Source organism: Strix aluco, chromosome 25, assembly GCF_031877795.1.
Source record: "Strix aluco isolate bStrAlu1 chromosome 25, bStrAlu1.hap1, whole genome shotgun sequence".
Lineage (NCBI taxonomy): Eukaryota > Metazoa > Chordata > Aves > Strigiformes > Strigidae > Strix > Strix aluco.
This window is the reverse complement of record NC_133955.1, coordinates 4,182,711-4,207,226: the sequence shown is the minus strand read 5'-3', so window position 1 is coordinate 4,207,226 and position 24,516 is coordinate 4,182,711. Positions and strand designations below refer to the sequence as shown.

The 24,516-nt window shown below is 54.8% G+C and overlaps 1 protein-coding gene across 7 annotated transcripts; it reads left to right on the top strand.

The window, feature by feature from the left end:
• Positions 1-1,329: 1,329 nt before the first annotated feature.
• PPARD (peroxisome proliferator activated receptor delta) lies at positions 1,330-23,617 on the top strand. Of its 7 annotated transcripts, XM_074850243.1 has the most exons (9): positions 1,349-1,371; positions 5,258-5,432; positions 5,857-5,945; positions 16,794-17,022; positions 17,678-17,829; positions 18,598-18,736; positions 19,314-19,516; positions 20,414-20,867; positions 21,267-23,617. In XM_074850243.1, the coding sequence occupies exons 4-9, from the start codon at positions 16,893-16,895 to the stop codon at positions 21,512-21,514; spliced, it is 1,326 nt and encodes a 441-aa protein (XP_074706344.1). In that variant the 5' UTR covers positions 1,349-1,371; positions 5,258-5,432; positions 5,857-5,945; positions 16,794-16,892; the 3' UTR covers positions 21,515-23,617. The 7 variants fall into 7 exon arrangements, with proteins under 7 accessions (XP_074706346.1, XP_074706348.1, XP_074706344.1 ...); XM_074850245.1 differs by lacking the exon at positions 5,258-5,432 and having other exon boundaries at positions 1,330-1,371; XM_074850242.1 differs by lacking the exon at positions 1,349-1,371 and having other exon boundaries at positions 3,613-5,432.
• Positions 23,618-24,516: the final 899 nt, after the last annotated feature.

Genomic DNA, 24,516 nt, shown 5'->3' with positions numbered 1-24,516 from the left:
AGGAGAGCCCCACAGCTCTCACGGGCACCTCAAGCTGCATGTCACAATGGTCCCATAGCATCCAACTTAACAGCAGGCCTGGCAGAGCTGGTGTCAGCAGCTCTTTGGATCTCAGGTCCCACTTCTCTGCCTGAGACAAATCCCTATTCCATCCCCGTTCCAGCACAGGGTGAGCTGGAGCATACCGGTTACTGCTGGGCCTCCTGCCCAGGGCTGCCTGGTGAGGGCTCAGCAGCATGTGCCCAGCCCCAGTGCTGCTCCTGCCACAGCAAGTGCCTCCCGATGAGCCTCCCTGCCCGTGCCACGGAGCTCAGCGCCACCTCCAAGACACATCCCCACTTACAGCCACAAACCAGCCTCACGCTGGAGGGTTTCACCGAATCACAGAATCATCTTGGGTGGAAGGGACCTTGAAGATTATCTAGTCCAACCGTTCACCCAGCACTGACAGATCCCAACCACACCATATCCCTCAGTGCTATGTCAACCCGCCTCTTGAACACCTCCAGGGATGGGGACTACCCCCCTGCCCTGGGCAGCCCATTCCAACGCCCAACAACCCGTTCTGTCCAGAAATACTTCCTAATATCTAGTCTAAACCTTCCCTGGCACAACTTGAGGCCATTCCCTCTTGTCCTGGCGCTGGTTCCTTGGCTCAAGAGACTCATCCCCCCTCTCTGCACCCTCCTTTCAGGGAGTTGGAGAGGGCCATGAGGTCTCCCCTCAGCCTCCTCTTCTCCAGACTAAACAAGCCCAGTTTACTGGGGAAGTTCCCAGCAAGGCTGCTGTTCCCTCTGCCCTTACATGTTCAGGCAGGGTACAAGATCCCCCCAGCCCGTGCTGCACGATCACGGTTCCCTCTCCCTCCACAGCAGCGAGGGCCCAGGGGGAAGGCTTGGGCCCAGCAGCGGCTCCGTGTCAGCTGTGGCGGGTCCCAGTCAGCCACAGCAGGGCACCCACAGGAACTGGGACAGAGCGGCCGTGACGCCGAGGGGGAACAGGAGCTACTCCGACCTCCCTGTGCGCAAGAAACCCGCCCCTGAGGGAGCCCCGGCCGAGCCCAATCCCCCCCGGCCGCCATTTTGCGCCTCCACCCCCGCTCTCCCTACCCAGCATGCCCCGCGAGCAGCGCCTACATCTCCCATCATGCCCCGCGGGAAGGGGCGGTGCGTCCCGCGCCCGCCAGGGGGCGCCGCAGGGCGGGGCGGGCTTGGGCCGTTGCCGTGGTGATGCGGGACCGACGTCCCGGCGGCGCCGATTGGCTGCGCCGCGCCGGGCTCTGCGGTGGCGTCAGGGCGGGCGCCGTGACGTGCGGGGGTGGGGGGCAGCGGACGCCGGCGGCGGCGGGCCGGGAGAGGGGCCGCCGCGGAGGTGAGCGGGGTGAGGCCTGTGGGGACGGGGACGGGGACGGGGACGGGGGACGGGACACGTGGGGGTCAGGGGCACGAGGTTTGGGGGGGACAGAGACATGGGGTGTGGGGGGACAGGGACGTGGTGTGTGGGGCAGGAGGTGTGGGGGGACAGGGACATGGGATGTGGGGGGACAGGGACATGGGGTTTGGTGTAGGGTGTGTGTAGGGGGACAGGGACATGGGGTGTGGAGCAGAAGATGTGGGGGGACAGAGACGTGGTGTGTGGGGCAGGAGGTGTGGGGGGACAGGGACTTGGCGTTTGGGGTAGGGGGTGTGTAGGGGGACAGGGACATGGGGTGTGAGGCAGAAGATGTAGGGGGACAGGGATGTGGTGTGTGGGGCAGGAGGTGTGGGGGGACAGGGACATGGGATGTGAGGGGACAGGGACATGGGGTGGGGGGCAGGGACATGGGATGTGAGGGGACAGGGATGTGGTGTGTGGGGCAGGAGGTGTGGGGCGACAGGAACATGGGATGTGAGGGGACAGGGACATGGGGTGGGGGGCAGAAGGTGTGGGGGGCAGGGACATGGGATGTGAGGGGACAAGGATGTGGTGTGTGGGGCAGGAGGTGTGGGGGGACAGGGACATGGGATGTGAGGGGACAGGGACATGGGGTGTGAGGGAGACAGGGACATGGGATGTGGGGCAGGAGGTATGTGAGGGGACAGGGACATGGGGTGTGGGGGGGGATGGGGACATGGTATGTGGGGCAGGAAGTGTGGGGGCAACAGGGACATGGGATGTGGGGTAGGGGGTATGTGGGGGGACAGGGACATGGAAGGTCCAGAGAACAGAAGGTAGGAGGGAGGGGACGGGTGGGGGGACAGGCTGTGCGGTGGGATGGGGGATAACGAGAAGCACAGGGGGATGGGGGATGAGGCTGGGGACGGGGGCTCTCTGTGGGTGTAGGTTTGAGGAGGTGGGTGCACGGGGGCTTTCTGAGGGGGTGGGGTGGAAGGAGCAGGGAGCTCTGGTGGCACAGGTCTGAGCATTGAGGAGGCGGCGAGGGCCTTTGGGGCAGTGATTTGGAGGGGGCTGGGAGGGCAGGGACACCTCGGTGACTGTAGGGTGCAGGCTATCGTTCCTGCTTGAGAAATCGGGGAAGATGGAATGGGAGAGGCTGGGGGGGACAGTCTGCCTTTCTTCTCTCCCAGGGGTGGGGTGGCAGAGGGGGATTTGGCCCGTGGTTTTAGGGTACCAGTGAGGGGCACTGCTGGGGTCTGGGGCTGGAAGGAGAAGCAAGAGGGTCAGGATGGTCCATCAGTGGTGCATCAGGTGAGGAGTTGCTTGAGGAGAAAGGATCTGAGAGTCCTTTTCTCATCCCGCATATCTCCACATTCTGTTCCTGCTTTCCCCAAGATCCCAGATAAGAGATGTTTACTTTTTGTGCCGTGCTTTTTCCACCTATAAAGTAGGGGTACTGCCACCTTTATTAAATAGCAGCTCTAAAGCACTTGAGAGTTCTGCACAAGGTCGCTTATCCCACGCTGTGAACGCTTGTAGCTGAATGCAGGAAGGTTGTACCCACATGCTGGCTGGGTTGAGTGTAACTCTTAATTAGCTTTAAAAGCAGTTGTAAAAAATCCTGGGTGAAAGGCAAAGGAGCATGCAGAAGTAGGTGGCAGGACCTTGAAGCAAGAGATCTAATTTTCTTTCACCTCCTGCTTCCCTCCTTTGTTTTGTTCTACCAACCTGTTGCATTTTTTTCCTCCTTGTTGGCTAGCTCCAAGCTCTGTTGTTATAACCAGCTGGGATCCTGTTGTTACATTGGACTGTTTCTCCCCAGATGAGCTTTGACCTCCCCTTTTTCTTGTGGTTAAAAGGCCTCCTGGCCTTGCTATACTTCCAAAAGTCTGTGTGCACTGACTTCACCTCAAGTGACGTTTAACAGCCCTATTTGTTTATGATCAGAGAGCCTCCAACCTATTTACAGAAGCCGGTGAATTAAGGTACAAAACCTGTTTATGAGGTAGGTGTGTTTTAGTGTCCCTGGATGGAAAATCAAAGCACAAAGAGGAAACGCAGCTGAAGATGCAGCTTGTCAGTGGAGCAGGAGAGAATACACGCCCTCTGTGACAATCCCATCTGTGCTTTTCCCACAGCATCAGTCTGTCATCGACTGTATTGTATCTGCAAGGCTTCAAGCAGCGTCGTGGTGTAAATCAGCTCAGTCTTGGCCACCTTCCCCTTCAACAGCTGTGCTGGGAGGCCTCTTGCACACGAGCGACGATCGTGCTTGCAGGAAGGAATTGTTCTGTTGAGCCCCCATGTGCTGGGAAAGCCCCTGCGAATGGGCCGTGGGTGGGCAGAGAGGCAGGCAGACTGGGTGTGCCACAGGGTCTGGGCAAGGTCCGTCGTGACAGTGCAGAGGGATCTGAGCGTGGAAAGAGGATAAATGGGGAGGCCCAAGGCTGGTAGCAGTGTGGACCTCTTGATCCGGTGACCTGCTGGTTGAAGCAGCCCATGTGCCATTTCTCGTTTCTGCTCCCCTTGGCCTTCTTGCTGCTGTCTCTCTTGGTGCAAACTCCCTTGCTGCCTTCAGCGGAGAATCCCTTTCCTCTTCCGGTACAAACATGCTCCAGGCTGTGCTGAGGTGGGAGTTTTCTCCGTGACTTACCGTGTGTCAGCCAGAGATACAAGAGGAAGCTGTCAGGAGGGGTGTGCTGGCAGGTTCCCGCCGTGCCCTGCTGAGCTGGTGCATGTATTGCCTTGTGTGTGATGGTGATGGGGCATGCCCTGGCATTTAGCTGTGAGCAGGACGAGGTGAGCCAGTAATTTAGTTTTAATTCTCAGATCTCTGGCAGCAGCAGCAAAGCGCTCAGATCTGCGGTGGGAGAGAGCTCAGGGTGTGATTCATGCCCTCCTTGACAGTGTCAACGTTACACTTTATTACTAAATCAGGGACGGGTTTTATTGCTGGTGGAGATGAAGAAAGCCCGCTCCTGGTGTGCCAGTGGGGTTGTGATGACTTTATTATTGTTCCTCATCAGGAAGGTTAAAGAAAAACTTTGTCTGGGGTGTTGAGAACTACCTTCCGTTTTGGGGGCTGTAGCTTTAACATCCCGCTGTGAAAGTGAAGTTACTGTGTGTGGTTTTATGGCCCCCACTAAAGCGGAGGGCCGGGCGCTGGATCCACGCTCCTTCCCTCGTCGACTGACCTTGGCGAGGTTTGTCTCAGCTCACGTCTCGGCCCCTCTGCCTCTAAACCGAGGGCAATCGCTTTCTTCAAGAAGGGGCTGTGATTTTTATATCGCTGACCACAAGAATAATCCTGGTGCCAATGATGCTCCAATGCAAGGGACTGGGGTTATTTTTTTGGATTTCACACTCATACCCTCCCCTGGATGTACCTGGGCTGCTCGGCAACGTAGGAAACACCCTCCACACTCATGTTAGTGTGCCAGGAGCCTCGGCTTTTGGGGCAGGGGATTTGGTTTCTTTTGTCACCCGCTTCTGGTGCCGTGTCAGACCCGGGGGGCGCAGGAGGGCGTGCGGCACTCATGAGTGGGATTCACTCTCTGCCCTGAACTCGTGGCTTGGCTGCCGAGCTGCCCCTCTCGGCGGGGGGCTGGCGATGCCGGGTTCATTGCCGGCACTCGGCTGCCTTGCGACTCATCCCGTGGTGGAGGGAGCAATACGAAACGGGGCTTTTCCATTGGGTGGGAGGAGCAGCTAAGCCTGGGTAATGTCAGGGAGGGTACATGGGTTCAAGTAGCATCATGTTCACAACATCTTTGTTTAATATGTTAGTCCAGTTAGTCTGCATAACTGTGTCTAAATATAGAACATATTTTCTCTAAGTCCTCTAGTTCAAAGCCTCATAAGCCATTTTTTTTTTTTTCAGCGTTGGTCTCTTACTGCTCTCCTGAGCCTGAAATTCATACAAGGCTATTTGAAAAGTTATCAGGAAAACCAAGAAGAGTGAATGAACTCTGTCGAATCCTTAAGTTTCAACCACCCGAGAGGGAAGTTCATTAAAGTTGCAGTAACTTTCTGTCGGCCTCTTAAAGGTGGATTAAGTAAGTTGAGTAAACAAGCCACCTTATAGCCACCATAGACCTATTTCTAGCATCAACTTCATGCATTGTCATAAGAGCTCAGGGTCATCGGCCTCTGGCTGCAGGTGACATAAGGCAAAGGTGACATCCTGACGCTCGAAGCCTGGTGAGGGGTCAGTCTCTGGTGGGACACCCGGGCGTTTGCTCTACCTCCCGCTTTGCAGAAGCTGCCAGAGCCCAGGGAAGAGGCTGCACTCGCACACGGCTGCCCCCCCGCCTCCCCGCGGCGCGAGGGGAGTCACCGCAGCCGATGGTTTCAGCGTGCAGTAGAGGGAGTGTGTGTTTAAATTTCAGAGCTGTCGCTGGATCCAGCCCAGTTCTCCCAGCGGCATAAATATCTGGCCTTCAGCACAGCCGTGGAAATTCGCGTTGTGTTCTCTTGCAGATTACTTGGGTTTTCAACTCTCCGTGCTGACATGGTAACTGAACGGTGGCTTTCAGTGACAGGCAGACGGGGACAGCTGCTCTGGAGAGGTAACCCTTCCCCGTCGCACGCGGGCCATCTACCAAAGCGCTTCTCCTATGTGTGTTTTTAGAAACTTGGGATAGGGAAGAGCCTAGGAAGTGCGACTTGCTTTCAGCAAGTTTCGCTTTTGTCCATGAGCTTAAACTTTCTTAAATTTCTTGACTTTAACCTTTCTTAAATTTCTTTTTAAATTTAAACTCTATGCCTTAGTTTTGTTCAGTTTCTGAATATGGTCTTTATGGATTACGCTTAGGAGTATGCTGTGAGTATCGTGGTCTAATCCTGTTCTTTTAAGCCGACTGTTGCCGTCAAACTATAGCGACTTAATATTTAATTATTTCACTGGTTTTTACAACTGAAATTGGCTCTTGCAGCTTGGGGAGGGCATATGAGATCAGGGGCTGTACTTGGGTAACTAATCACCTAACGATCCAGACAGGCGATCTGACAGCGGCATCGCTACCGGCTGTCGCTGTGTGACCGCCTCGCTCGGACAAAGCTGAGCGGGTTACAGCCGAGCTGGGACAGGGGCTGTGAGGAGGTGGGCAGCACGGGCTCGGGCAGACACCGTCCTGCCCTCAGACCTCTGAAGTGATGCCCCAAAATCTTCACTGCTGCGTGTAGCTTCTACTGGTGCTGTGGCTGGCTGCACGTAGGGGGTGGATTTATTTTTGCCGCAACAGACGCCTAAGGTGTTTAGCTGGACAGAGTTGTGGTTTTCTGTGTCAAGTTTGTGCAACTGTCGTGCTGTCTCTGTTCTGGCATTCGAGACATGGACTTCCAAGGATCTTCGCAGCGTGTGGAGAGGATTTTGTAATGAGCCACATGAGGCTTTGCTGATCAGAGGAGCATTGTTGTGCGGAATTGCTTGCTGATGTTAATGGTCTCCGTCCCTCTAGCGTGTTGCCTGTCGACAAATACGTATTTTTGTACAGTACATCTTGTTGCCTTTCAGAGAATATTTTGTTTGTGGCTATTGAATTATGAGCTGGAAATCTGCAAATGTTCTTAGAGACTGAGGAATTAGCACAACAAGAGACTCTTGGGCTCCTTCATGCAATGGGACCTGACATGCAAATGACTTTTTAATTGCATGAGATGGTGTTACAGCGCTTATGCCTGAAAGATTATTTGCTGCCAGAACCCAGCCTGGCTTGCCCTGACTATGAAATTTTAGAGATGTTGGTTTATTTTGTGATTTCTATTGGCTCCCTTGCTTTGTAGTAGGAACAACTGCCCTTGTTGATACCCACAGATCTGTCGGGCTGTGTAGCTGCTTTCTCATCAGGCGCTGCAGAGCAATCTCTGCTTTTCTAGAAGTGTCGCTATTCAGAGATATACTGCTTATCACTGCTGCAATAATTTTGGAGACTCTGGGAAAGTCTAGACAAGCAGAAGTGATTTCCATAGTGAGTACAAATAAGATTTTTCTGTAGAACTAATTTTTTTTTTTTAATTTTATACTATGAAATATGCTTGCATTGGCAGAATGCCTGGGAAATTACTTTCCTAAAGCAGGGTTTAGAGTGGAAGGATTAATGCCAGTATGAAGCCTTTTGGTTAAGGAGATTGTAAAATGCATCTTCCCCAAAATAAATGTTTTGGGATGACGTTTACTGGAGCCATGATTGGTTTCAAGAAGGATTCAGAGCAGAACTGACTTGAGTTGTATCTTAGTTCCAGGATGACTTCTTGAAATGCTCTAATATTCACTGCTATAATCATAGCATCTGGAAGATGTCTGTGCCCTCCAAGGCTTAGCCAAGAGCTGATGAACATCTGAGATCATTTGGGTCAGGTCTTTCTTCGCCCCTTTGCAAAGGGCTCTGATGTAGGTGTGTGTGTTGAGGTGTTTCCCTGGGGATCCCTGTGGATGGGTTCTGCTCGAAGGTTTGGGTTTTGCAGAGGCTGTGGTTTGCAGGGGAATCCTGACCAGGGAGGAGGTGGCGGGATGAAAGCACGAGCCAGAAATGCAAACATTTCTTGAGGTGCTGGGTCAAGCCAGAGCACATCTCTGAGGCCTGTGGATAGCAACAGCCACATAATGTCCGTGCTAACCAGAATCATTGCTCTCATGCTGCATTTTCTGGTTTGCCCTTGCCTGGGAACTGGAACTTGAAATAGCAAAAACCAGAACATGCACGTTCGACCCTGTAACAGAGATGTGGGATGGAGACAGGGAACAGTTCTGGTGGTTTAAAAGGGCAGATGAGCTTTCCTACCTGAGCTGATAGGGAAGCATTTCTTTGATGGTCTGTTAAGACAGACTTTACTATCAACCATACTACTGCCTAATGAATGTCTCGTTAGCAAAGGCTTTGTCAGGCCAAAGAGATGATGGGTGAGATGGCTTCAAAAGAAGCAGCGTTTTGTGCAGTCACCTCGGTGATGGGAACCTAAGCTCAAATCCCTATCCTGCCTGACTTTTTACAAACATTTTTTTAACGCAACTCTTGATTTCATCTTAATGCAAATCTGGAATATTTCTGAAAATGCCCAAATCTGCTTTTCACCTTTAAGCTGGTTATATGGATTCTGCTAGAGCTGTTGGACCTTGAAGGCCATTAACCCCACAAGGCCTGATGGTCAGACACCCGCATCTCTGAAAAAAATCCGTGGGTTCTCATGTCCATGGGGTAGGTGTCATGTTGTGGGACTTAGGGACACGGGGATCTCTGGAAAAGGGTTGGTGGTGAGCTTGGGGCTGGAGCTGGTGGAGCCCGCTGAGCTCCCGGCAGCTGGCTGTGTTGGGAAGTGGTAGTCGTTGGCTCACTGTGTGCCTCTGCTGCTCTCTCCATACCCCCAAGATGGTGCCAGAGATGTGAGGATGTTATGAAAGGTGCCAATGCTCTGCTCAAGCGTTTTGTTTTCTAGGGGCTGAGGCAGAAATCCAAATGGTCAGAGCACACAGATCCTCTAATTGGCAGAGGAGTCTTGGCAGGATCACGCTGACATGATTGCTGCTCATACCACTGCTGAAAATCCAGGGAAACCTCTGTTCCTCCAGTCAGCTCTTGCTGTGTGAACGTGGCCAAAAATAGTAAGGAAACATCATTCCCCTCTAGTTCCCTAAGAGGGTGTTGAACTAGTTTGTCTAACAAAGCTATCCTCATGTTCTCTGGCGTTTTCCGTACAGAGACGTCTGCAGTCAAACTCAGACTTCCTCTTTTTTCCTGCTCTGTGGTTGAAATGGAGATGGAGTGAACATGGTGATTTGTTCTAACCGTTTCGGCGCGCGCGTTCCCAGGCCCTGCTGAATCATCTGAACTTGTGCCTGGGTATAATCGCTCACTGTCAGCTGCATCCTGGGATCAGAGCGGCATGGCTGCTGCCCAGGATATTTTGCTAATGTCTACAAAACCAGTAGCACTTCTCTAGGAGTCTGAGTGTAAGCATAACAAATCTTATAGGCTGGTGGATTTTTTTTTTTTCATTTATTCTTTTTCCTGGTTAGCCCATGGCATCTAAAATCTCTGTCACTGCAAAGAGGAGGCGGCTTGCTACTGTTTTTGTGGGTGTCTTCCTGGATCTTGGAGCACTGGCAGCCTAGCAATAAAACTGGCTGGCCTGCTGGGTATTTGGCTCCAGACAGCAGGCTGCACGCTCATGTGTATGATCCAGAGTGATGCGTTGGTCTGCTGCTGCTTTTCTACCCCTCGTTGCTTTTCTGGGGAGCTGATTGCCCCATCCAAAGCAGGGGTGGCACTTGCTGGTGTCCCAGTGACACTGAGACTTCAGGGAAAATGGAAGATGGGTCCTGGTGTGCGCAGCGCTGCCAAATGACAGCCTTGCTGCTGCCAGCCATGCTCCCGTGTGCATGACAGCGTGTTCCACTTGCTGCTTTCCTGGTTTTCCATTTAAATGCTGCTCTGAGTCTGTAACACCCTGTGCCCGCTGTTTGCCTTGGGAAGTGGTGTTGCAGTTCCTGGGAACTCCTCCCTTGTCAGCTCTGTTCTATAATTACTGATGTTCCTGAAACCAGATCCTTCCACGTGTCCTGCTCGGGTTTGGGATGACAAGAGGTCTAAAAGCAAACTGAGTGCCTTGGAGTAAAGCACAAGAGGACTTCAGGAGTTTTGGAAAGCATCGGCTTACAGTGGTTTGGTGGGTTCTCTGAGCCGCCAACCTCCTCGCCGTTGGGATGGTAAAGAAGAGGAAAGAATATATCCCAAACACCTTCTCTGGCACTTCCAGAGAAGAGGCAGAGCTGTGGAAGCTGGCACTTGTGGAGAGGCCGCTGCAGGAGCACAAATGGGAGATGCCGGGCTGGGCGGAGGGTCCCTGTCAGGAGACAGGAGCAAGCCCATGGGCTGAGAGTCCCCTGCGGCCACTTAACCAGCTCTGTGGCCCCCGCGAGCTGCTCTGTGCCTCTCCTGGCAGCGTGTGCGCGAGGTTTGTGGCCGTGTTCCCAAAGCTTTGCCACGGCTTCACGGCCGCCTCTGCCGTGCCCTGGGCTGCGGTGGGGACGATTCTTTTCCTTACCAGACGTAGTGATCTTCTCAAATAGCAACACTTCTATGCCGTTTCCAGCTCTAAGAAGCCTGGGTGGTGTCACCTTTCTGGTACCTGCTTGTTTCCTGGCTGTGGTCCTCGTTGCAGTGGGTCAGAGCCACGTGCCCCTCCTGCCCCTGGGTGCTCTGGGCTGTCCTGAGTTGACAGCAAAACACAAATATCGGTCAGCGATTGCCAGGATGAGCCGTTTGCTGAAAGTAATCCTGGAAGCCCTTTGTATAGGAATGTACAACGAGAGAAGATGGTCATGAGCAGTGTGGTGTGCTGACCTGGGCCGGGGAGGCCAGACTTGCGAGCGTGACTGCAAACAGGTGGCCAAATCCATAACAGGGGAATAAACAATGGCACTTGGCACTGATGGATTCCTCTACGCTTCCAAAACATGCCGTCTCTGTGAGCTAATGCAGCAAGGAAAGGATCAGGAAGGAAGCACTGTAAAAGTCCTGGGTTTGGTTTTTTTTGGGGTATGGTGGTTGGGTTTTTTTGCTGATGAAGGAAATGGAGGTGTGGGTGTTGACAGGATTTGCTGAAGGTCGTGAAGCAGGACTTCAGATAAGAACTAACAACTGCTCAGCTTTTCTTTGTCTGCCCTGCTGTTCCCCCTTCTGCAAAAGGCAGCCACGGAGCCCGGCTCATCCCGGCTCATCAGAGGCTGAGGAGGGCAGGAAGTCCCTCCTGGAAAGGTGTGTAGGGATGATTCCTGTAGAAGCATTAACCCTCTCCCAGTGTCTGCCCTCTCAAGATTTCAGAGCACATCTGGTGAGTGCTTGGAGCTGCTGGAGCCAGGGGTGTCTGCACCTCCTGGAGGATGAATTGAAAGAGAAGAGCAGCCCAGCAGAACGCCCTCTGTGGTTGTGAGCTCATTGCCCAAAGTTTGATTTGCTTCTGTTTCTGTGATACCTCTTGCTCTCTGAAGAAACCCAACACAGGCGAGAAAGCAGGAAGTTCCTTTTGGAGCAAAATAACATGACCTGGGTTTGGCGACAGCATCAACTATGGTACAAAAAGAGAAGAATTCAGCAAGTTTTGTAACCTTTTTCACTTCTTTTTTTTTTTTTCCCCTCAGTGTCCAGGAAGTGGGTGAGTTAAAACAGACAGTAGATGTATGATTCATTTTGGCAAGCCTGGATGCTCAAGGCAAGTGAGGGAATCTCCTGCACCCTCTGTCACATGTTCCTGAGTAATTAGCAGCAACACAGTAACAGCATCTCTGGCAGCACCCTGGGCTTTCGGCTGGGCTCCTACTGGGTGAAACGCAGATAGCCCGCACAGCTTGGTGCTGGAGAGAAGATCACGGGACTGGACTGGGGCATGGCACCATGTCTGAGCAGATGCTTCAAGAGAGAAATTCTGGCTCTGAGTGTCAGCACTGGCCCAGGCTGCGTGCAAGGGCTCTTCCTTGCTAGCTCTAGTAATTTAGTTCTGCGCGTAGCCTGCCTTGCGGCCAAGACTTTGAGTAAGGGAGGAAGCACTTGGGTAGTAAGTGCTGCTGAGATCTCATTAGCTAATGAGGAGTTATGTTGATCTTTCAGGAACAAAAACAAACATGTTTTCAGTGTTTGTCTCTCCTGTTTTGTGCACTTAGTTACCTTTCCTGTATTGCAGCATCTGCTTAGCTCTTGCTCAGCTTTTATTAGTAGTAGCTGACATGTAGGAGGAGGAACAGAAGCTGGTACTTGATCAGCAGATATTCCAAGCAGTGACACAACCCAAGGGACATCTGCAAATGATGGCCAACAAGCAGCAATCACTTTTTTTTTTTCTGGATTCTGTTCAATTTTTGTTGGTGGATTCAATATGTGCTGCACGTCACAGAAGGCGCTGCCATACAGAGGGCTGAGTTTTCATCTCACCCCTTCCAGAAGGATTCATTTCCATTGACTGTGAATTTGGCTAATATTTTTGTCCAGATGAATAAAAATGCAAGCCAGAAGTGCTCCCACGGTAAATTTTTTTCACAATTTCTGGTGACCTCTTTTACAGTAACTTGAACCACTGCTTTTTGCAGATCAGCTCTGTGACTTGGCCCTTGGGAGGTTTGGACTTTTTTTGGCACTTTGCTTTGCCTGGAAACTCCCATCTTGTAGGGATGGATCTTGTGTGGTGTCAAGATCCAGACTGCAGTGGGGACTTGGTCAATCCCATCTGTATAAATACATTAGAAACAAATGTATGCTCTCCTGGAGGGGAATAGGGGCAGGCGTCCTCTCTCCACCCCTGTGAGCACACCGAAATTACCTCTTGTTTGAGCTCACCACCAGTGAAACTACACCTGGTTTAACGATGAGGTCCTTCTAATTATGAGCACTTCCTTGCTCTTATTTTGTGGTTGTCTGGCTGCCAGCGCCTGGGTGTCTGCGTTGAAACCCACGTCCCTTTCTTGTGACTCTTTTCTCTGCATGCAGGACTCGGAACACTGGTGAGAAACTGGGCTTTGCTGTCACGTTGCCCCACCACTCTTCCTGTGCCCAGACTGCGGGCACTTCCTCGCCAGTTTGTCAGCTTCTGCTTCTCTGATTTTTGGCTCTGAGTTCTACATGCTTATCACTGGTGAGGAGCTGTTGGGCCAAAGGGGTACAAGCTGTGGGTTGGGTCTTGGTCGGCTCCGGAGAAGTACTGCCTTCTTGCAGGGGGTCCACGCTGAAGATTTGTCTCCTTTTAACTTTTATTCCCGGTTTTTTCCTCCTCTCGTTGTGCCATGTCTCTCCCCCCATTCCTGCCATATGGTTTAGCTTGGTATAGATGCCAGCCCCTGCTTCTAGTAAAGATAAACCTGTTGCCTGTGCTGTTTGCAGCGTGGGAGCGGGGCAGCCAGCAGGCATCTGCCCAAGCCCAGAGCCAGCAAACAAACCCACCCTCCGCCGGCTGCGGGCTCCCCGGAGGGAGCCTGATGTCTCAGCCAGGGTTACTGAAGCTCCTTGGAACAGGGATCGAGGCAAGGGCCGAGCAAGTCATGAGATGCTTGCCCTCTTGCTTGTTCCCATCCTGTGGGAAGAGGAAGGGAAACAGCTTTGCTGGATTCTCCAGAGAAGCTTAGAAAGGAATTTCACGGTCCCCATCCTTGTTTCCATCCTCTCTTTCCATCGCTGCCCTGTGACAGCTGCTGAACAGAAAAAGGGGGTGGCTACGCCAGGCAGGAATCTCTGCCCTTCTCCCTGCAGCTCGAAGCTTGTGTGCTGTGCTCCGGCGGGTGGCTTTTCAGCCACGGGGAGCAGACCGAATTATCCCTCCTCTGGCTCTGCCTGCTCAGCAGCTGGACGTGGAGGCACTGGACACAAGGAGAGGTCCTGGGGTGGACATGGGCCCTTTGGCCATCCTCCGCAATCCCACGAAGATGCAGTGGTGTGCCAGCCCTGCCTGTGGCAGGTCCCTCCTCACGCTGAGAGGAACAGACTCCAGCCAAATCTCTGGGGAGCTTCAGCTTCCCAACATACCTCACTCTGCACCGCGGAGCTCGCAGGAAAACGGAGGAGCATGTGTGAAACCTTGGCAAATCTCCACAGTCTCTGCGTGCTGCCACGCCGCTGCCCCCGGCCCAGAGGGGAGCGCTGGGGGTCCCCGTTTCTTGGGGGGGCCCTGCCAAGCTGGCTCGCTCCAGGCCGGGGTGCGCAGGCACGGCTGGGTCCTGCCTTTCATCTGGGCGGTGGCTGCCTTGGCCTTTCATCTGCCGAAGGCAGGGGGTGCAGCCTCCCGTGTGGAATCAATCCCTTCTCCCTGCTCCTCTCCCTCTATCTCTGTTTAGAAAACAGGGGAACAGCTAAGGGAAAGGCAGGTGTGCAAACAGCTCTCACAGCTTCCCTCTGCCCAGGCCCCTGTACTCTTGGCCTGCAAGGAGATAGTAAAACAATACTTTCAGAGACTTCTGGTAACAGCCTTTCTGTGGCTCTCCAGCCGCTCTCGAAGGGTGGGATCTGAATCCTTATCGCTCCCGTCATGCCTGTGTGCTGGAGCCTGGTGTTGCTGTCTGTGCGCATCTCGCCCTCTGCTTTCCCCCTTCTCAGGGCTGCACGCCCATCTCTAACCAGACCGACTCCAAACACAATTTTGGGATTACTTTGGTGGGTTTTGGGGAGCAAGCTGCCACCCCAGGAGTACCCAGCCCTGAGTAGACCCGGCGGATGGAGGACAGTGTGCCAGGGATGCAGCTGAAGGAATGTGCCCACATTATTCCAACGGTAACGTGCCATGAGGGACCTGGGGCGAAGCAGAGGCCTCCGTTTGCGCTGGGTTTAAAGCAAGTGGCCTGTGCTGGATGCCAGAGACAAAGGACAGCTAATAAGAAGCTCATTAAGCTGCTGCTGGATGTATTTTCCACTGCAGACTAGTTTCTCCTGCCGCAAGCTTCCCCCACTAACTGCTGTTCCAGGTGAAAGCGTTTTCCTGATATTTGTACATTTATTTATATATAGCCTTCGAAACGACGGAGCTCGTTGCCCTCCGTCTCCGATGAATAGGTTTTCCTGCCTGTGTGCCATGTCCCACCGCGCGGGATGTGTGGGAGGAGGCCAAGGATAACACAGCCCTTCAATGGTCCCTTAGTGCTTCTGCAGAGGCTCGGGAAGGGAGGCTCTGCCCTCGTCTAAGCACCCCTGTGCCTGCTCCTGCTGTAAAGGAGAACAGGGCAGTCGTGTTTGCTAGTTGCCTCTAATGTACCGCTCCTTGAAACAAAGCCTCTGTCCTGCAGCCTGAATTCCCAGCGTGGAGAGGAAAAGCAAAGCCCCCCTGCACACGGGAGACCCAGGTTCCAGTGCAGCGCTGGCTCCGGGGGGCGACTTCTGTCCTGGCTTTGCGACGTGTTTGCGTTCAACCGCCCGCTTGCAGGTTTTATCCTCTTCCCTCGGCTGCTTGCTTGACCTCGCAGAGAGCTCTGACCTTGCTCGGCGTCGACAGCTTTTCAGTGGATCCAAGGAGCTGGCTGTGGCTCAAGTTCAAAGTGCCAGGCATGAGGGTCTGCTGCAGGAGGGAAAATGAGCCCAGGGAGTCCTGGGTCACTGCTGCCTCCCGCAGCAAGCCCTGTGCTTGGGTCACAGACCAGCCTCGTGCTTGGGGCTTGCCCTCGGGCGAGTCCCCTGCGAGTAGCTTGCTTGCTTCACTCTGACGTGGGCTTGAAAATGCTGCATCAGTTTAAGTTGTGCCTGAAAATTGAGGCTTTCCTGGTGGAAGCTGGATTTCAGTGGCTTTTCTGAGGGTATTTCCCTACTTAAAAATAGCTTCTTTAAGGAATTGGATACGTAAACTGGGCTTGAGATACTAATTACTGGAGGAAGAATCAGTTTAGGAAAGAAGATCTGGAGGTAAATGAGCGCCAGGATGTTGCAGCGTGAGCTGGGCGCTCGGGCGAGGTCCGGCACGGTTAGGAGGGAGATGGGAATGGCTCTGCCATGGTCTGGTACCAGCCGTGCATCGCTTGCACAGCTTGAGTTTTCTGTGGGATGTTTGGGATGGACTAAGGCAAACAAGGAGCGGAAGCGTGCGGGAGGAGGATGGGGCCGTTCCTCCCACAGGAAGCCCAGGATTAAGACACTGGCTGGATTGTGCGGCCGTTGCCATCACGCTGCTGGACCCCGTGGCTGAGCAGGGCCCGGCAGCTGCGCGGAGCAACAGCAACACGTTCAACCCAGCGGCTCTTGGCAGAGGAGCCGGGGCCAGTTACAACACGACGAGTGAAAATAAACACAAACGCTGTAACTGGCAGCGCTCTAATGGGAAGGAGCATGAGCACAGGGGCCGGCAGGAAGTCATCGGTCTTGCAGATGGGTTGCACGGGCTGGGGGCTTTCAACCACCGCCTGCTGCTGCCTGCAGCCCTGCTCCCCCAGCATCTCCCACCCACGGGCACGGAGCTGCTGTGCCCTGATCAGCTGCTGCTCTTGATCTGAGCTCTGCTTGGCTGGGTGGGGAGGGACGGTGAAGCCAGCCCTACCTTAATCTTTCTGGTGGTGTTGGCTCTGCCAAACCCGGCCTTGGCTACCATCGTGACATCCCAGGGCGCTAGTGGCTCCAAGGGACGTTGTCTAGGGTGGTGTTTCTGCTGTGGGACTTGCAGGCTGGTGAGCCCAGGCCCCTGGGTGGCATCTGGGCTGGTCTGTGGTCTGGGCTCTGTCTGCTGGGCTTTCAATACGATTCCAGTGAGATTTTGCTTCCTTGAGACCTACAGAGTGTTTATACCTTAAAGTGACCTTTAAAGGCCCCGGGTTCTGCTTATCTCCCTGGATAAGGAGAGAAGGCAGAGCAGGACTAGTGTGGTTACACACAGCCCTGCTGCTGGGGTGCTCCTGGGGGATGTTTGGGATGGACTAAGGCAAACAAGGAGCTGACGTGGGCGTTTGTCCCTCTGTCCCACAGGCTAACAGGAACAGCCTGGTAGGGTCCATCTCGGATAGACGCGGATGATGCCAGAGCTATGACAGGGATTGCAGTCTTGGCACTGAGGGGTGATCAATTATGGAACAACTACAGGAGGAAGTACCTGAGGTCAAGGAAGAGGAGGAGGAAGAGGCAGTGATGGTGGCAAGCGGAGCCTCGGATCCAAGTGGAGGACCAGACAGCTCACTGCCTTCGAGCAGCTACACAGGTGAGTGGAGCCTCCCTGGAGCATCCCAGCATCCACGTCCTCCGGGCAGCGTGCTCAGCCGCAAGGGCGGAGGAGCTGCCCGTCAGTGGAGTTTGGTTTAATCTCTTCCCTCTGTGAAATAATGCATCGAGAGCCAAGTTATAGAGAGGCTTATTTCTTCCTCTGCGGTCACTGCACAGCCGCTGACAGCGGGTTGGGAGATGGAAATTAAAAGGACAGTGCCCCAGAGTGAGGGGACTCCCGAGGTGCCTGAGAATGCTTCCCTGGCCACTTCTTGAAGTCCTCACTGAAAACTGAGTGTAGGAGCTGGGAGAGAGGGTTTGATGCTGCTGAAGAGGCTCCTCCAGAGCTCCGGGTGTTCCAGCTGGGCAGCCCTGTGCCAGCCGCCTGCCAGCTGGGGATTATAAAATTTGCTGGTTGGGTTTCATTGCCTAGATGTGAATGCCAGAGGGAAGAAATCAGCATTGATGTGGAGTCTGTCAGCCTCTGGGCACTCTGGGGCCGCTCTTGGCTCTGGGCATGGCATCTGCCTGCAGCCAGTGCCTGATCTCAGGGGTTAACAAATCCCTCGTCAGCCCCATGGCTGGGGGAGTTGGACACCACGCTGGGCTTGTGGCTACTCCACGAAAGGACGTTTTCCTTTGTGCGTTTGCAGACCTTTCGCAAAGCTCCTCTCCCTCCCTGTCGGACCAACTGCAGATGGGCTGTGAGGAGGCTGCCTTGGGAGCGCTGAACGTGGAGTGCAGGGTCTGCGGAGACAAAGCCTCGGGGTTTCACTACGGCGTGCACGCCTGCGAGGGCTGCAAGGTACGTATGCCCTGGGGAGGGATGGATTCGCCAACGCAGAGCAGAGATTAGACCCCAGGGACCACGCCATCTCTCCAGACAAGCAGATTTGCAGCAAAACAGAGATGCAGGATTGAGTGGTTGTAAAAAACTCATTTGCAACCTGTCCAGGGTGTGGGGAGCACAGGCAGGCACACAAACACCATCCCGGGGGAGGCAGCTGAGATGCATATGGCCCAAATCTTGCCCCGTCATGCTTTACTTTGTAAGGCAAATCTCTCCGTCCCCGCAGGGACCCTAGCTTTGCTTTTAAAGATGCTTTCTGTGCTGCAGATCAGCAGCGAGCTGTGTGTTTATCCCCCTGGGATCACTGGCCGCAGCTTGGATGTGCCTCTGAAATTCTTTCCCCCGCAGCAGATGCCAGCGGGGCTGCGGCAGCAGCCCAGGTCCTGCCAGACATTCCTGCAGGCTGGGGCCGGCCCGCAGCTCGTTCCTCCATCCCTCCCTGCTGGCTGCCTGCAGTATCACACACGGGGCTCGCCGGCACCGGACTGTGGGCTGCCTGCCACGGTTCCTCCTCTGCAGCCCCCTTCTCCCACCGCACCACCTCTTCTTGAGACAGAGACTCTGCTTATGTCAAAGAGACCCAGGGCTCCTCCTTGCCCCCCGGCTGAACCTCCATGAGGCTCCTGGGGGTAATAAACCAGCCTGGTCCCAAACCACAGGTGCTAACGCTGCTGTTCCCTTGTCCCCCTGCTCCGCATCCCCCTCTGTGCCACCTGCCTGCAGGGTTTCTTCCGCCGGACGATCCGCATGAAGCTGGAGTATGAGAAGTGCGAGAGGAGCTGCAAGATTCAGAAGAAGAACCGGAACAAGTGCCAGTACTGCCGCTTCCAGAAATGCCTCTCGCTGGGCATGTCACATAACGGTGAGTGTCACCACCGGCCCGGCCGGCCACAGGGCTGTCTGCCCTTCTGTGAAGGCTTTGTACAGGGGGGCTCTCTGTAGCTTGCTTTGTCCCGTGGCTCTCTTCTTGCTGAAGAATCATCTTTTTGACTCTTCATTCCTTTTTTCTGTACAAGAAGGGGCTGTTGGTCCCACCGTGCAGGCTGCCTGTCGGCACGTGGCTGTCCTTTACGGGTTAACCCAGAGGGAGCTGGACACACAGATTGCTCTTCTGTGCTGGGATTTTTTGAAAACTTCAGGTGTAACCATCTTGTTCCTGGCCAAGCAAAGGTGTTTATGTGGGAAGCAGGGTTTGTGCAGGAGCCCAGAGGAGTGGCAATGGGGCTTAGTGCGAGGCTATGTTGGCACGGGCAGCAGAAATGGCTCATGAGGGTGTCGATGCCAGAGGAGCTGCAGCCTTGCAGAAGCACCGTGTTGCGCAGCTGCAGGGGTTCACCAGCAGATCTCTGGCTGCAGTGGCAGAGCAGGCTGCTGCCTCCCTGCACGCCTCTCCTGGGGTCCTCCCCGGGGTCCTGACCCACCGGCTTTGCCCCCCACAGCGATCCGCTTCGGCCGCATGCCGGAGGCAGAGAAGAGGAAGCTGGTGGCAGGGCTGACGGCGAGTGAGATCAGCTGCCAGAACCCGCAGGTGGCCGATCTGAAAGCTTTCTCCAAGCACATCTACAATGCCTACCTGAAAAACTTCAACATGACCAAAAAGAAGGCGAGAGGTATCTTGACCGGGAAGGCCAGCAGCACCCCAGTAAGTTCCCTCCCCAGGGCAGGCAGGGTTGGCCATGACCGAGGTGGGGGCTGTTCTCTGGGAGATGCTGCCAGTTCCCCGCTGCAGCCGGGTGGGCTCTACATGTCCAGCTCCTCGCTGGGAGAATTCCCACTGCTCTGCAGAATTTTGCTGTTGTGGGTGGGTGCAGATTGTCTGGGCACTGTCAGCCCCTGTGGGGAGAGAACAGCAGAGGGACAGACAGACGAGTGCCAGTGGCCTTGGCAGAGCAGTCCTGGCTTGCATCAGCACTAGCGTGGCCAGCAGGGACAGGGAAGTGATCTCACCCCTGTGCTCGGCACTGGTGAGGCCGCCCCTCGATGAGTGGGTTCAGTTTTGGGCCCCTCACTCCAAAAAGGCCATTGAATGACTCGAGCGTGTCCAGAGAAGGGCAACGGAGCTGGTGCAGGGTCTGGAGCACAGGTCTGATGGGGAGCGGCTGAGGGAACTGGGGGGGTTTAGTGTGGAGAAGAGGAGGCTGAGGGGAGACCTCATGGCCCTCTGCAACTCCCTGAAAGGAGGGTGCAGAGAGGGGGGAGGAGTCTCTTGAGCCAAGGACCCAGCGCCAGGACAAGAGGGAATGGCCTCAAGCTGCGCCAGGGCAGGGTCAGACTGGCTCTTAGGAAGGATTTCTTTGCAGAAGGGGTTGTTGGGCGTTGGAATGGGCTGCCCAGGGCAGGGGGGGAGTCCCCATCCCTGGAGGGGTTGAAGAGTCGGGTTGACCCAGCGCTGAGGGATCTGGTGGAGTTGGGAACGGTCAGGGTGAGGTTCATGGTTGGACTGGAGGAGCTTCAAGGGCTTTTCCAACTGAGGTGATTCTGGGATTCTGTTATCTGGAGTCCCTGCGACAGGTTCCTAACTGCTTGCTTCTTTTTCAAGCAGCCTTTTGTGATCCACGACATGGACACCCTGTGGCAGGCAGAAAAGGGGCTGGTGTGGAAGCAGCTGGTGAATGGCATTCCCCCCTACAAGGAGATCGGGGTGCACGTCTTCTACCGCTGCCAGTGCACCACGGTGGAGACTGTGCGGGAGCTCACGGAGTTCGCCAAGAGCATCCCCAGCTTCATAGGCCTCTACTTGAATGACCAAGTGACTCTGCTGAAGTACGGGGTGCACGAGGCCATCTTTGCCATGCTGGCCTCTATCATGAACAAGGACGGGCTCTTGGTGGCCAATGGGAATGGTTTCGTGACCCGCGAGTTCCTGCGTAGCCTGCGCAAGCCCTTCAACGAGATCATGGAGCCCAAATTTGAGTTTGCTGTGAAATTCAATGCGCTGGAGCTGGACGACAGTGACCTGTCGCTGTTTGTGGCTGCCATTATCCTGTGCGGAGGTGAGTGGTGCTCCTGGCCATGTGGGTGTCAGGAAGAATCCTCCCGTGCTTAGAGGTGGCTGGGGCTGGGCTGGGGGGGGCTGAGCTGCAGCTGGCCCTGAGATCAGCCAGGGGTGTCTTAGGGGGCCGGGAGAAGAACCAAACAGTTCCAAAACCAAAGCCTTTCGGTGGCGGTGACGCCTGGCAAGCTTGGACCGAGAACAAGGAGCGTAGAAGCGGCATCTCCTCGTGTGCTGCTGGGGGATGTGTTGTCCAAGGGCACACTTCTCCCCTTGTCTAGTTGACGAGGTTGGAGTCACGGTGGGTGGGTTACAGTCCCCATCTCCCTTTCCCCAGGAGGAACATGTGCTTTGGAGGGCTACACCGTAACCCTACAGCTACCGTGCTTCCTCTCCACAGACCGTCCTGGCCTGATGAACGTGAAGCAGGTAGAGGAGATCCAAGACAACATCCTGCAAGCGCTGGAGTTTCACCTGCAGTCTAACCACCCAGATGCCCAGTACCTCTTCCCCAAGCTGCTGCAGAAGATGGCCGACCTGCGGCAGCTGGTGACAGAGCACGCCCAGCTGGTGCAGAAGATCAAGAAGACGGAGACGGAGACATCTCTGCACCCACTTCTGCAGGAGATCTACAAGGACATGTACTAAGGACCTGTTATTTATGAGAATGAAGCCATGGATTCCCATCAAGACTCTTTGTACAGAAACAAAGAAAACCTTTCCCCACGTCTTCCATTTCTTCTACTGGAAACTTTTTTCTACGTGACCCTGACGTACGGTACATAGGGCAAGATGCCATAAGATTTTGCAGCCACCACGTGCTAGGCCAGGGCTTCCGTTAACACACACTAACAAATTTACAAAGGCAAATCATAAGCTACTGTTTCCGTTACTACGGCCCAGCTCTTCAGCTGCTCCCTGGGGCCTCTGGAGCGGCCGGGTGGTTTACGTGGCCTGGGCAGTGGGGTTCCTGCAGCAGCTTGGGGTCGGTGGGGGCTGCTCTGGTCATTAGGAGACCCGAGCGCGGGGCGGGTGTCCGGCGGGACCAGCAGCAGCGCTTACAGCGTGTCTTTATTTTCTTTTTTGTATTGCACTCCGAAGACATAGTCCTGAGCCGTCAAGTCTAGGACAGTGTAATGAAAGGATGTTTCTCTCTTTTCCAAAGAAAAGCCAGAGTATTTGAAGACGGGTAGGGCTGTCCTAGCAGAGACCCGCAGCTGCAGCACCCCATCGCTGCGCGGCATATTCCTGTCTCCCAGAGGGATTGTGTGATCTCTGTGGGAGCCCTCGCTCCTGGTATCCCCGTTCCAGAGGGAGCCTCCCCTCGGCACCTCAGTGTGAGAGAGGGAGGGGTGGGCAGGTGGGAGGGAAAGGCTTTGACTCATAAAAATTCACCTTCAGAGCAGAGGCCAGAATCTGTGGGCTTCCCCAGGCTGGTCTGCACGGGCAGAAGTTAACCAAGAAGGTCTGTGCGAGGCCGGGGGCTGGTCGGGGTTGTCCTGCAGCTCCCTTCCCCAGCCCCGGGGGGCTCCGGGGGTTTCGCAGGGCAGTGCAGGCAGCAGAGGCTCCTGTGAGCACCCAAACAAGCAAAGCCTTCAGCCTCGCCAGCAAGGGGAAAGCCCCGGCCAGCCCGCGGTGCTCATGATGCTGAAAGGACATTGACCTCTCTGTTATCTGCCCTGCCTCAGTTTCCCCTCTTGGAAGGGAGCTGGATTGTCACCTGCACTCTGCTCGGAGGGGGAGCATGAGGATCAGTGTACTGGTTGCAGAGCTTTGCAGCTGTAAAACACAGTATAAATGCCAAGTATTTGTAAAAGGAGGGAGAGGGTGGGATGCTCACAGTGAGCAGGAGCTTCCTGGAGAGCACAGCCGGGTCGGGGAAGCTGCCCTGTCCTCCTGGGCCACTGTCCTGAGTGTGGGGACAGCTCCAGGCCTCGGGGTCTGCCCACACCCAGAGCCCTTCTGGGACTTCACCTCGTAGCTTCTCGCAGCTGGAGTGAAACACCACAGTGCTGCCTGTGCCCAGGACGGGACCCCTGCGCCACCCGGGCTCCAGGAGAGAGGACAGACCCGGGAAGGGCTCGGTCCCCTCGCGGGATGATGGTGTCTGGCCTAAGAAGTGGCACTTACCCGTCTGCAGCTCGTGGTCCTGTGTGCCCCGAGTAGCCTTATTAAAATACTGATATTCCCAAGGAGGGGTTGTGGGAGCAAATTCAACAGTTTTATTTTATTTTCCTCCTCTTCAGGGTAGCAGATTTCCCTGGTGCAATAATTCCTTTAAAACCCGAAGGGGAAGAGCGCTGGGCTTCCCCTCTGTGTCACAGGGCTGACCGGTCCCAAACCTGCCCCTGCTGCCGCCCTCTGGCTCCTTGCCGTGCCTCAGTTTCCCCACCCTCTGCCTGCCCAGCCCCTTCCCCTCCCTACCTCGCAGGGGTGTTATAAATTACCGTTTCTGAAGCACTTTGAAGCCCTCTCGGGGAAGGCACCGGAGACGTGCGTGTGCTGGACAGAGCCCGGGGGATTTGTCCTTCCCGAAGCCCCCGGTGGCATCCCCCGCCGTGGCCGGCATGCGGGACTCACGTGCTCATCACCAGGGGAACTTTTTGCTCTTCCCTCCTCAACAGTGTAACAACCCTTAAACTGAAATGTATATTTTTGCTAGAAGTACAAACTTCCAAGTGTTTTTAATAATATAAATAGCGTCCACAAACTGACTTGACTTTAAATAAATCTGACCTAAATATTTAAGAACCTTTTAGCATCCAGCCTGCCTTTGTGGGATTTCTCTCGGCTCGTGGGGGGCTGCCCTTGGGAGGGTTTCCAGCAGAAGCGATGGGATTTTCTGGGATTTCCAGGGATTTGCCATGATTCCCAGGTCTGTGGTTTTCCTACCATCAAACCTAAAGGCAGCGAGAGCCGGTCACGAGCAGGGTCCCAGCCTCGGAGCCGAGCGCTCCCTGCCCCACATCTTTGCTGTAGCCTTGCTGTGGGGTGAAGCTGGGCAATGAGCTGAGCCCGGCCATAGCCACCCCAAGATGGGCGAGGAAGGGCTCAGGGACATCCCGGCCACGTGCTGGCACCGACTCTGCTCTCGGCCGGGTCTGAACACCCAAGAGCTTGAGGGGAGCGGCTGCAGACCCCCAGGTTTCCATCTGCCCCCCAGTTTGAGTGCCCCCAGGGGAAGCTGTACCATTGCCCCCAGCCTTTGCCACACAGCAGGGGGCACGGAGAGCCCTGAGGGTCCCAGACGGGGTGGGGGGGAGCGTCAGGGTGAGGGTGAAGCCAACATGATGGTGGGGAGCAGCAGCATCCGCCGGCCAGCTTTCCCCCTAATTAATCAACCGAGAATGACATCATATGGTATAAGATATCCCTTTGGCCAGTTTGGGTCAGCTGTCCTGGCTGTGTCTCCTCCCAGCTTCTTGTGCCTCCCCTGCGCCCCCCCTGCCAGCATCCTCGCTGGCCGGGCAGTATGAGAAGCTGAAAAGTCCTTGACTTAGTGTAAACACTGCTCAGCAACAACTAAAACTTCGGTGTGTTATCAACATCATTCTCATACTAAACCCAAACCACAGCATTGTACCAGCTACTAGGAAGAAAATTAACTCCATCCCAGCCGAAACCAGGGCACCATCCAAGGCCATAAATAG

Coding starts and splice junctions, on each gene's coding strand:
- PPARD (XM_074850245.1), top strand. CDS start 16,893: ATGGAACAACTACAGGAGGAAGTACCTGAGGTCAAGGAAGAGGAGGAG. Junction 17,830..18,597: donor ACGCCTGCGAGGGCTGCAAG/GTACGTATGCCC, acceptor ACCTGCCTGCAG/GGTTTCTTCCGCCGGACGAT. Junction 20,868..21,266: donor TGCCATTATCCTGTGCGGAG/GTGAGTGGTGCT, acceptor TCCTCTCCACAG/ACCGTCCTGGCCTGATGAAC.